This window comes from Leptopilina heterotoma, unplaced genomic scaffold (assembly GCF_015476425.1).
Source record: "Leptopilina heterotoma isolate Lh14 unplaced genomic scaffold, ASM1547642v1 Lhet_114, whole genome shotgun sequence".
Taxonomy (NCBI): domain Eukaryota; kingdom Metazoa; phylum Arthropoda; class Insecta; order Hymenoptera; family Figitidae; genus Leptopilina; species Leptopilina heterotoma.
In genome coordinates, this window is record NW_025110833.1 from 5,431,102 (window position 1) to 5,444,645 (window position 13,544).

General features: G+C 21.4%; 2 protein-coding genes across 2 annotated transcripts in view; both read left to right on the top strand.

Moving 5' to 3' along the window:
- The first annotated feature begins 47 nt into the window (after positions 1–47).
- On the top strand, positions 48–5,168 carry LOC122508732 (nitric oxide synthase-interacting protein homolog). Its single transcript, XM_043622255.1, has 5 exons — positions 48–346; positions 2,218–2,329; positions 2,707–3,110; positions 4,222–4,330; positions 4,467–5,168. Exons 1-5 carry the CDS (start codon positions 171–173, stop codon positions 4,536–4,538), a joined length of 873 nt encoding a protein of 290 aa, XP_043478190.1. The 5' UTR covers positions 48–170; the 3' UTR covers positions 4,539–5,168.
- Positions 5,169–5,774: 606 nt separating this feature from the next.
- Positions 5,775–13,544, top strand: part of LOC122508634 (protein cycle) — a 58,439-nt gene continuing 50,669 nt past the window's right edge. The window contains exon 1 of the mRNA XM_043622125.1: positions 5,775–6,040. The gene's annotated coding sequence lies outside the window, so the exon portion shown is untranslated. The remainder of the gene's footprint in view (positions 6,041–13,544) is intronic.

The window sequence follows — 13,544 nt, forward strand, 5'->3', positions numbered from 1 at the left end:
ACTAGTTATAAAAGAACACACTATTATCGACGAAACAAACAAGACGACGCAATTTTTTGAGGTTAGGAAATCGACCATATGACATTTTGGGAGTGTTGACAGTGTTGACACTTGTGTTGTCATTCATTTAAATTTTAATTACAAAAAAAATACAGTCTCATTATTGAAAAATGACACGACATGCCAGAAATTGTACTGCAGGTGCAGTTTACACTTATCATGAAAAAAAGAAAGATGCGAATGCATCTGGCTATGGAACAAACTCTCAAAGAGTTGGCAAGGATTCTCTAAAGAATTTTGATTGCTGCTGTTTAACACTGCAACCCTGTCGAATTCCTGTCATCACGTAAGTTCCTTTTTACAATAAACAATTGCACTTAATTGTTGATAAACAATTTCAATTAAAGTAATTACAATTTCAATTAAAGTAATTACAATTTCAATTAAAACTCAGGCTTCGGACTCATCTACTAAAACCAAATATTTACTACTATTTATTACTATTTTTACAATTTGCTACTATTTGTATACTTTTTTAGATTAATGACACTAAAAGCAACTTTTTTCTTTATTTTCGAAGAAATTTGTATCACTTTAAGTTCGCTAACAGTTAAAATAAAAAAAAAATTCTAAAAATTGTAATAAAATTCTATGAAACGATTTCATTTTCAAAAAATTTTCGAAAATCAATGATTTTCAATATCTACAATTTTTAATAAAATTCCACAAATAAATTTTGATGAAATTCTTCGCAAACACTCAATTTTTTTTTAAAGTAATAAAATCTTCACAGGAATTGAAATATTCAATTATTTTCCCAAATAATAAAAATTTTCACCTGAATTCAATTATTTAAAAAAAATTAAAAAAAACTCTTCTTAGAAATTCAATTATTTTTTCTTAAAAAATTGATAAATTCTTTAATTCTTTTTTTAACTCTTCACAAGAATTCAATTATTTTCCCAAAAAATACAAATTTTCACGTGAATCCAATTATTTAAAAAAAAAATTAAATAAAACTCTTCTTAGAAATTCAATTATTTTCCCAAAAAATACAAATTTTCACGTGAATTCAATTATTTAAAAAAAATTAAGTAAAATTCTTCGCAAGAATTCAATTATTTTCATAAGTAATAAAATTCTTCTTAGAAATTCAATTATTTTTCTTAAAAAATTGATCAATTCTTTAATTCTTTACAAGAATTCAATTATTTTTCTAAATAATAAATTTTTTCACGTGAATTCAATTATTAAAAATAAAATTAAATAATATTTTCTCAGAAATTAAATTATTTTCATAAATAATAGAATTGTTCTTAGAAATTCAATTATTTTTCTTAAAAAATTGATAAATTCTTTAATTCTTTCTTTAATTCTTTACAATTATTTAATTATTTTCCCAAATAATAAAATTTTTCACGAGAATTCAATTATTTAAAAAGAATTAAATAAAATTGTTCGCAAGTATTCAAATAATTTCATAAATAATAAAATTCTTCTTAGAAATTCAATTATTTTTCTTAAAAAATTGATTAATTTTTTAAATTCATTCTATAATTCTTTACATTAATTGAATTATTTTCCTAAATAATAAAATTATTCACGTGAATTCAATTATTAAAAAAAAATTAAATAATATTTTCACAGAAATTCAATTATTTTCATAAGTAATAAAATTCTTCTCAAAAATTCAATTATTTAAAAAAATATTGATAAATTCTTTACAAGAATTAAATTTTTGAGAAACATTCAATTATTCAATATATTATTTATTTTTGTATTTAATTTATTGAATTTCACAATCAGTGGAGCTTTCTAATAAGAATTAATTTAAAAACGAATTTCAGTTGAAATTTTAGATAATAATTGAATATTAAAAGCCTTATAGTACAAATTTTTAGAAACAATTAAATTTTAAAAGATTATTAAATTGAAATCGTTGAAAATTTTAGTTGTTAAAATGTAATAACATTTAAATTTTTACTTTAAAAAATTGTTAATTTATAATTTTCTAATCCAATTAATTTTTATTTATGGAAATATTTTTAATGACAAATATTTCTTTGATTTAAACGTTCGAAACTTGTGGATCATAAACAATAACAATAATTAATTAATAATAATCAATTAATTACAATTAAATATTAATAGTTAATTAATTGCAATTATTATTCCAGTTAATTAATTACAGTAATTAATTAAATTCCGGATTTTCAGAAAAGATGGTTATTTATTCGATAAGGAGGCCATTTTGGAGTATATTCTAACAAAAAAGAAGGAATACTCGAGGCAAATGAGGGAATATGAGAAGCAAAGTCAAAAAAAGCAGGTTCGTTCGAAAATATTTACAAATTCTGAAAAAAAATCCCGTTTCGAAATAAAACACTCAAAGGGCAATTTAAATAATCATTTCCGAATTGTTTCAATAATTTAAAATATCAATTTCTCTAATAAAATTAAATTGAAAACATTTTCTAAAAACTTTGAACGAAATTTTTCTCTATTTAAATATTTTCAAAAATTACTCTATAAAAAAAGGAAAAATAGTTAATATTAAAGTCACTTACTTTAAAAATTAGTTTCTTAATACAGAAAATAAATTTTTTTTCTAAAAAAATACCAAATTAAAAGAAGTAAAAATAATGTTGCTCATAAAAGTTGAAAACTTAAAGAACCTTTTAAAGAAAACAAATTCTCAATTTTCAGGAGGAAGTACAAGAGAAAACGGCTAACGAAGAATTGGAGAAACTGAAAAAATTCCTCAATGGCGAGAAAAATATTGTTTCGCAAAATTTATTGAAAAAAAGGGAAGAGGCATCGACATCAATTTCAAATATGAGCAATGGTCAGGACAAGGTACTTCCGAGTTTTTGGATTCCAGCAAAAACGCCAGAATCCAAGGAGATTGCACTTCAGAAACCTGATAAAACAATATACTGTCCAATTAGTGGGAAAATATTAAAAGTCAAAGATCTAATTCCTGTAAAATTCACCGAGGTCAACGATCCCGATGATAAACGTGCAATTATTGTCAAAGAAGCGAGATACATGTGTCCAATTACACACGATGTTCTAAATAATAGCGTACCTTGTGCAGTTTTAAAAACAACGTAAGTTCATTTTTTATTCTTTTTCAAACCAGAATCGAAATCGAAAACCAAGGAGCAATTTTCACTGTGTTACGAAATATTTGTTATTAACAAATATTTTCCTAAAATACCAATTGCAACGAAAAATAGAAGTTAAATTTAACACTAGGAAACTTTATAATTATTTTTTTTTATAATTGAGGCAAAATTATGTGAATAAAATTTTTAATTGAAGAAGAAATAAATAAACGTTCAGAATTTTAGACAAAAAATATTAAAATTAAAATTTATTATTTTCGGAAGTAATTAAATATTGAATTTATAGTTATTTGAAATAATTCGTAATTGAATTTAAAATTTCTTGAAGTAATTAATAAGTAGAATAATTTCTGAAATTAATTTTGAATTAATTTGAGAAATTTGAAAAATTCGAATTAATAATTTTCTAAGTTTATCAATAATTCGATTAAAAATTATTTAAATTACTAAACAATTGAAAAAATAATTACTTTAGTCGGTTAAGAAATTAATTAATTAGTAATTTAATTAATTAATATTTTGATTCATAATTTCTTGAGTCGGTTAAAAAATGAATGGATTAAAATTTGAATTAATAATTTCCTGAAGTAATTAACAATTCAATTAAATAATATTTAAATTATAATTTCCTAAAATAATTAATAATTACTTAAGTCGGTTAAGAAATGAATGAATGATTTGAATTCATAATTTCTTGAAGTAATTAATTGTAGCACTAAATAATATTTCAAATAATAATTCCCATAATTAATTTATAATTGAATTAATAATTTCTTGAAGTAATTAATTGTAGCACTAAATAATATTTCAAATAATAATTCCCATAATTAATTTATAATTGAATTAATAATTTCTTGAAGTAATTATTAATCAAATTAATAATTTCTTGAAGTAGATTATTAATCAAATTAATAATTTCTTGAAGTAATTATTAATAATCAAATTAATAATTTCTCGAAGTAAATAATAATTGAATTAAAATTACCAGAACAAGTTAAGAATTGAATCAATAATTACTCGAACTAATTAGTAATTGAATTAATAATTAGTTTTAGAAAAATTTTATAATTAAAGATCATTCAATTTTTTTCAGAGGCGATATTGTAACGATGGAATGCGTTGAGAAACTGTTAAAAAAGGATTGGATTAATCCTTTGGATAATTCAAAACTTACGGAAAGTGATATAATTCCTCTCCAAAGGGTAAGATGATAATAAAATTTTTTTAATTAAATTTGTACCGTAAATTTAACTCTAAACTTGATAAAAATATAAATAAATATTTTCGTTATCAAAAAAAAAATGTATTTCTAATTTTGAAAAACAATTTTCATTTCAGGGCGCTACTGGATATTCGGCTGTAAATGATAATTTAGAAGGAAAACACGAGAGACCAGTTTTACAAGCGTAAACGATGCTTTGTAATTATATAAAAATATCTACGAAATATCTTTCGAAAAATATCTACGATTCGCCTTAATTAAGAAAGAAATAGCGACCAATTTTCATAATTAAAAAATTAGATTTTAGTTTTATAATGATTTTTCTCTAAATTATTATTTAACACTAATACTTTTTACTATGTCCTTTTACTTAGCCAATTAATCAGATATTTCAATTTTCAACGAAAATAATTGAGTAAAAATTTTAAAAAATAATTATTCTTTATAATTATACTTCTTTATAATTTAATAAGTTTTTTCTAATGTAATTATATTCGTGTAAATTAGAATTATTCATATTAATTCTTCTAAACTAGTATTACTTCAAAGAGGGCAAACTTTATCTTTTCTTTTCTGTAGAAACTTTATATTAGAAATAACCAAAAAAGATTTCTCTTTTAAGAAATATCAATCATTGAATGTACAATTTAATCAAAATATTAATTATTATCACCGAAATTTAATACTAATTAAATATTTTCGATTCTGACCTGTTAATTTTACCCCTGTTTTACTTTTGTCATCATTCGTCATTTGCAATGCGCCATCACCTGAAATTCAAATAAAAATAGAAGATTAAAAATAAATAATTATATCTACTTCAAATTGCAAATAATTGTAAATTTGTAAATATTTCTAATATTTCAAATATTATAATCAAAAATTGTAATAATAATTTTCGCTTGGAAAATTTTTAAAACTTTTTTGTCAACTATTTTAAACAAAAAAAAAATAAATTGTTCAGAATCGACGATTCGATAGTAAAAAAAAATCTATGCAATTTATTTTAGATATTTTCGCTAATTATACAAGAGTATAATTTTTAAAAAGCAAAGAAAAAAAATTGCCAAGAGAAAAATTCGCTAATTTTCTGTGTGAAAAATATTTTCTTTTTTTCAAACGTTGATTTTATAAGAATTCTGAACTTCACCGACGTCTATTTTTTAGTTTTCACTGAATTTTCCACCAAAAAAGTTGTTTTATTTCAAACATTAAAATTCGGGAATAAAATTAAAAAAATATATTTGTGAGAATTGAAAATATTATCGGGATAATTAATTTCAATTTGTATTATTTTCTAATTGACATGGGTAACTAATTATTTACATAATTTACTTTAGATATTTAATTTTTTTTAAATTTAGATTCAAGTAACTGGGGAGTGTCGCCATCGACAGTAGATTGAAAATTGAAACGTCAACTCGGTTGGTCATTCAGTGTACACAGTCACGAAAGACAACGCGCTTTTTCTCAATCGCCGTTGTTTAAAGTTCGCGTCTTCTCATCGTGATCGCGCCATCGCATTTATTGTTAAGTACATAAACAATTTTTAATCGCGCATATTGTATTTTTTGTCGATAATTTTATTCAGTTTTCTTCTTCCTTAAAAAAAAAAAATTCAGTGACCCAAGACAAACAAAAAATGTCAACACTAACCACAACCGTTTTATTGTGTCTCTAAAAAAAAGGGGTGAGTAACAAAATATTTCCCAAATTTCAAAAATCATAATACTCAATTTTTTTCTGAATTGTCAACTCTAATTTTTTTCACACCTTTATTTTCAAAATAAAAAAATTACATTAAAAAAATAATTCGAGTAGAACAAAATTTTGTTTTATTTATTTTCAAACTCGCTTGAGCGCGAACTTTTGCGCACTTTTTAGAAACAAAAGAAAAAAAATTTATTGGTTCAAGGTTACGGGAAGGTTACACGCATCAAATGGAAAAGTCAATGATTTTTTATGAGAGATTGATCTACACAACCAGTTTATCATGACTCTTCAATCATTCATTTTTTTTGTTTATCCTTTTGCTCGCGTTTAAAAATTTTTTTCTCTCTCGATTTTAGAATTTAGAAAAATATTTTTTTCTCTACACTGAAAAATATTCGAAATCTAATTTTTTTTTTACTATTTTTTTCCTGTTAAAATTAATATGAATTTTGCAATTATTTTTTTAACTTAAAATTCGTATTTTCATTACATTAGAATATTTTTCTTTTTCCTTCGATATAAAACAGTTTTTCTGGATTTAAAACTGGTTTTAAAAATGATATACACGTGTCTCGCAGAAACTTGACATTGAGAAAAAAAAGGAAACGTTTTCTTTTTCTGCTAATAATTATATGAGGAAGAAATATCTAGGTATATATAGAGAAACAGGAAAATGTTTACGTTTATCTATTTGTTTATAGAAATTTTTTTCAAACAAGATAAAAATTTTACTTTTAATCGCTTAATTATGGCATTCAATATTTTGTAATCTGATTTTTTGTATTTTCTAAATAATTATTATTATTAATACAAAAATTAATATATTAATATCAGACATAATTGTTTTTTCCTGTTCGAAGTAAAAAAATTTTATTTAGCTGAAAATATATTTTTGTTTGTTTCTTTTTAATTAGGAAAATGTTTTCGCGGTTCAAATGAAGGAAATATTTTTTATGAAAAATATTTTCATAAATTACCGCTTGCAATAAAAATTGAAAAATAAATTAAATAAAGTAAATTTTTAATAGTTAATTTTTTTTAATTATCACACAAAATTATTGTAAGAAAAATTTAATTTCAAGAGGAAATAAATAAATTTCATTCATTTGAACGTTCAGAAGTTTAGGAGCATTTTTTTATTTTTCGAAATAAAATTGCACTTTATCGGGAAATATTTAAATTTTAAAGTTTTGGAAAAAAAATAAATTAATGTTAATTTTATTAACTGGAGCAAAGTGAGGAGAATTTTTCTTCTCTTATTAATAGAAATGTTTTTTGAGATGCAATCTCTTCGCTTAGATTTGTATAAACAGCTAAATTCATGTTTCGCATTATTATACTGCATATATTTTGCACTCGTCAATTTACTATATTGTCAAGTGGATGTAGATGAGAGAAGAAAATTCTACACACGACAACGAATTACAAATACATGATTTTGCATTGATTATTATATTATGAGAGACACTCGAAACATTTGTAAGTGAAAACATTAGAACTCTCCGGAGTTTCTTGTTTGAAAAATATTTATTTACTATAAATTTTAAAAAAAATTTACTTAGAAAAAATTATGAAAATTTTTTTTTTCAAAATTAGAAGAAGAATTAGAAAAATGAATTAGAAAGTAAGAAATAGAAAAGAATTAGAAAAAAATAAAAAAGAATTAGAAAAAGAAATTGGAAAGAAATACAAAAAAATTAGAAAGATAAATTATAATGAAATAAAAAAGAATTAAGTAAATTAGAGAGAAATAAAAAAGAATTAGAAAAATAAATTAGAAAGAGATAAAAAAGAATTCGAAAAAGAATTAGAAAGAGATAAAAAATAATTCAAAAAAAAGAATTAGAAAGAAATAAAAAAGAATTAGAAAAATAAATTAGAAAGAGATAAAAAAGAATTCGAAAAAGAATTAGAAACAGATACAAAAGAATTCAAAAAAAAAGAATTAGAAAGAAATAAAAAAGAATTCGAAAAATAAATTCGAAAAAAATTGGAAAGAAATAAAAAAGAATTGAAAAAATAAATTCAATTTCAATTTTTGTATTTATCAACAAACACTATTTATTTAAAATTATTATTTAAACATACCTATTATTAAGAAGTTAATTTAATATTTTCAAAATATTTGCCAAAACTGTATTTTCAGAAACTAAAAATAATTTACAATAGAAACGAAAAAGAAGAGAAAAATTTTTCTATATTTAAAAATAATTATAATTTATGAAACAATTTACTTTCAATTATTTTGCCGTTGAATATTAATCGTGGAAACTTGAAAGATACGCGAAATGAAAACAAATCCAAGTGAATCAGTATAATATGGGTTTTAAATTAAAATATCGTTTTGCTATTAATTTATATCGAAAATTATAATCAATCGAATTAATTTATATTAATTTTTGTATTGAGACCAAATTACTTATTAATTAAATAATTAATTTATAGGTAGTAAAACTAATTATTTACTGAATATATAAATTGTTTAATAAAAAATTAATTATAAAAATCGATTGTTAATTAATGTAATAATTACTTATTCGATTGATTAATTTTCAATAAGTTATTCAATAAATTAATATAATAAAAAGATTCATAATAAATAAGTAAATATAATTTATTATTTCTAACTAAAAAAATTAATTATTAAAAATAAAATAATTTTAAAATTTAAATTTTTTTTACAATTTCAAACGTTTAAATAAACGAAGATATTTATTATTTTTTTACTGTGAATTTTATTAAAAAATATACGTTCAAATTGAAAAATTAATTTTTACTTAATAAATAATTAATTACAATATTTTTCAGTTCAGTTAATTAATTTTTCAAAAGTTTCGTAAACAAAATAAATATTCCGAACGGAAATGTTTAAAAATCAAATAATTTATTTGATTATACCGCGAGTAAAAATATTAATTAAAAAATTAATTTTTTCGGATTTAATTTAATTTAATTAATAAAATTTAAAAAAAAAAGAAAAAAAAGTTATCATAGTCGGTGGAGTTTCATTCATGGAAGGTGTGAGAGACGCAAGAGTGATTATTAGTTGCTAAATACAGTTGTATTGGGTTGACTGAGCTCACAGATAGTTTAAACATTACGTAATAACTTTTGCGTGAACGTGTTGCGCATTACCTCGCTCGTATCAAAGTTAATGTGGAGCATAGTGTAACGGTCATTTTCCCACAAAATACACGCCTTAGGCTAAAACCATGTGCACGAGATACCTTATCGTTTAGCTACCACTTGGCAATTTTCTTTCCGGCACCTTCAAAATTTATTACAAAGGCGCTTAAAATTAGATTCGCGCTTTGTACATACATTTAATATCAGATATTATCCGATGAACTTTCTTCTCTTTTTCTTAAAATGTAGTTAGATACATTGTATTTATATTCAAACGATGATAAACACGATTTATTTTCATAGAGATAAATTTTAATAAAACTCGAAAGAAAAATTTCATCAATAAAAAAATAAATAGAAAATTGTTATTTTCTATTAAATTTTTATATTATTAAAATTCAAATTATATAGAAATATTTTAGAAAATTTAAATTTTCTATTTATTTTTTTTTATTATTCCTTTCTCAATACTTTTTTTTCTTGATTTGAAACAATTTTTTTTAAATTAAAAATTGATAATTTTTTTAAAAACTGAGATAATCAAGGAGATAGTACGAATTTTCCTAATCATATTAAATCTATTCTTGATGGAAAGAAGAAAAGAGAAAATATTCTTGGAAATAAAAGAATCATCGATTACACTTGCTAGGTTGCCATAGGTTGAACGATGCGGCTTCTTTCTCGAACCTGATTCTGTTCCATGCAATATGAGAAATAGAATTTGCATCTCTTCCAACTGCTATTTTAGCAAAATCAAAAAAAAAAAAAAGAAAAAAGAGAAAAAGAAGGAAAAAAAATTTCCTTACCGATAAGAGAGATAGTCTCGACGTTATTTTTGTATTTAAAACTTTCCCTTTTGAGTTACAATTATACAGAAATAAATTAGACTTCGTACTCGATAAATATTTTTTAAAAAGTATCTTTAACTAAAAAGACTAAGAAAAAAGAAAAAAAAAAGACTAAAAATGTAACTTTAAAAGTAGTTATCGAGAAATTAAATTTGACGACTAAAAAAAATCGCTTAAGTCGTTTCACAAAAATATGATTCAGTATTTCTATTACTTTTTCCTGATTTCCATCAAAAATATTTCTTGTTTTTCTCATCCTGGTAATAACTTCAATTCTCAGTTTTACGAAACTTCAATTATTTTACAAATTAGTTAGAATTCTTCAAAAAAATACGATTATATTTAAAAATAATTTTTAAAAGTGAAAAAATAAAATTTTTCGCAATATACCTACTGAAAATAATTGAATTCTTCTAAAGAGTTTAAAACTTAGTTTAAAAACTAAGTGAATTCTATATCAACAAATTTTGTTAAACTTTATAAAAATAATTAAATTTCATCAAGAAATTTTATTCAAATTTTGTATTGAAAATAAATGAATTTATTTATAATTGAATTCTTGCGACTAATTTTATTAAAACTTTCTTTTTAAATAATTAAATTCTTCTGGTGAATTTTATTGAAATTCCAGATATTGAAAATAATTGAATTTCGAAAAATTTTTGCAAATTAATTAAAGTTCTACTAAGAATTTTATTAAAAATTTTTGAAAATCATTGAATTGTTACGAGAAATTTCATTAAATTTTTTAAAAATAATTAAATTTTCTCAACCTTTTCAAAATGTTTCTAATATTTAATTATTATTTAAAACTTAAATTAAAATTCATTGTTAAATCAAATTTTTATTAGAAAATTCTACGAAAATTAAATTATTTATATGCAGAAATAAATAACTTTTTTAATAATTAAATGTTTCTTAAAACCGAAACCTTATAAAGAATTTTATCAACAAATTTTTAAATAATTAATTCTTACAACGAATTTTAATAAAATTTTTAAAAATAATTACATTTTTCGAGGAATTTGATTAAAACCTTTAAAAGTGTATTAAAAACAATTGTTATTTTGCGATGAGTTTTATTATTAATAAAAATAATAAAAAATTGTTTATATTTGTAAAAAATTTATTATTTATGAAAAATTTATTATTTATGAAAATAATCGAATTATTGCGAAGAAATTTATACAAAATTTGTAAATAATTGAATTTCTGTAAAATTTTAATTGATTATTTCTTAAAATTGAATTTTTATATACAGTTTGTATAAAGTATTTTATCAAATAGTAAAAAGTATTTTATCAGTATTTTATCAGTATTTTATCAAAATTAAAAAAAATAATTGAATTCTTTCAAAGAATTTGAATAAAATTTTTGAGAATAATTGCATTCTCCGAGAAATTTGATTAAAAGTGTATTAAAAACAATTGCTATTCTGCGAAGAGTTTTATTTATAAAAATAATTGAATCTCTGTAAAAAAATGTATTATTTATGAAAATAATCGAATTATTTCGAAGAAATTTATACAAAATTTGTAAATAATTGAATTTCTGTAAAATTTTAATTGATTATTTCTTAAAATTGTATTTTTAATTTTTATACAGTATTTTATCAAAATTTTAAAAAATAATTGAATTCTTTCAAAGAATCTGAATAAAGTTTTTAAAAATAATTGCATTCTTCGAGGAATTTATTTAAAATTTCCAAAACATTTTATAAAAATGGTATTTCAAATAATTGAAATTTGTGAATATGTTATTATTTATGAAAATAATTGGAGTTTTTGCAAAGAATTTTATTGTAATTTTTTTTTAAATAATTCAATTCTTCTGTGAAATTTTATTTAAATAGTACATAGTAGATATTGAAAATAATTGAATTTCAGCTAAGAATATTTCATTATTTGTGAAAATAATTGAATTCTTGCAAAAGAAAAGGTTCTTAAAATTTTTTAAAATAACTGAATTACTGAATCGTTTCAAAGAATTTTATTAAAATGTTTTTAAAGTGTTTCTAAGAATTCTATTAAAATTTTTGATAAAAAAATTCTTTATTTCAATTATTAGCAATTTAAAACCAATGCAAATTGTAAAAAAAAGAAAAAAGACGCTTTTAGGGTTACAAATCTGGAAAAGTATTCACAAAAAGTAGCAAATCGTGAAAAAATAGTAAATAGTAGGTTTTAGTAGACGAGTGCAAAGCCTAAAATTATAATAAAGAACCTAAAAAGACCAAATGAAAAAAATCACTAAAAAAAACCAAAAAAGTTCAAAACTTTACAAACGATTATTTTCTATACATAGAAAAAAAAGAAAAAGAGAAACATTTTCAGCTATTATATAAAGTTCCACTATTATAAAATGACATTTATTTTTATAAACCGAGAAATATATTTTTAAAATATTCTCAATTTCAAAATTTTCCCATTTCTCCACAATGGGAAATAAAATAAGAAAAATACTCCAATTCTTAAAAAAAAACTACGACCCCTGACATTTTTACCTCCAGGAGGAGAAAAAAAAAATTCTACAATAAATGTCAAATTCCCATGAGAGGGAAAATTCAAAAATAGCAATGTCAGGGATCACAAAACAGGTTGATCTTAGCGGGTGACTATTTTGTTATTGCAAAACATATACATATTAAATGCGTCAAGATATTCCATGGCTGTAGTTGCGGATGGAAAAGGTCAAACTGTTTCAAATGCAAATTCTGTAAAAGCGCGCACATACACATACGACATATATGCCAGTCAAAGTGACACGCGGTGAATGGACAACATATTATATATATGTATATACATTTAAAATTGACCATTTGGATATAGACCATTGAATATGACCTATGTTAATAATTATTATTATTATTTACTACATCTCTCGAGACTCCGTATGTGGGGAGCGCGGTTGATACGCGCATATATGATTCGAAGAAAATTCAATTAAGGCCCATTTAATTCACTCAATTTATATGTCTTACGATTCAATCTTCCTTTGACTTATTTTATTTCTAAGTCACGTATTAATAGAAACTGCAGATGATTTTTTGCTTTCACAATAATAATTGTCAAAAAAAAAAAAAAAAGTTCTTTATTAATATAATATTTTATTAAGAAAACAATTTTTTACTATTAATAGTATTTTATTAATAATAAAAAATTAAATAATTAATTAAATATTAAATTAATATTTTTTATTTTTTTAATTTTTACTATTAATACACTGAAAAAAAATTTATTCGATTCAAATAACCGATTAATTAACTATTATCAATTAAATATTTACTTGAATCAAATAATATTTATTGGATTCAATTAAATGGTATTTAAAGATTTAAACCAATAATTTCAGTATTTAAAGCAAATACCATTTAACTGACTCTAACAAAATATTATTTGATTCAATTAAATATTTAATTGATAATAGTCAATTCATCGGCTATTTGAATCAAATAAAGTTTTTTTTCAGTGTAGTATTTTATTAGTGAAACCATTTTTTCCTATTATT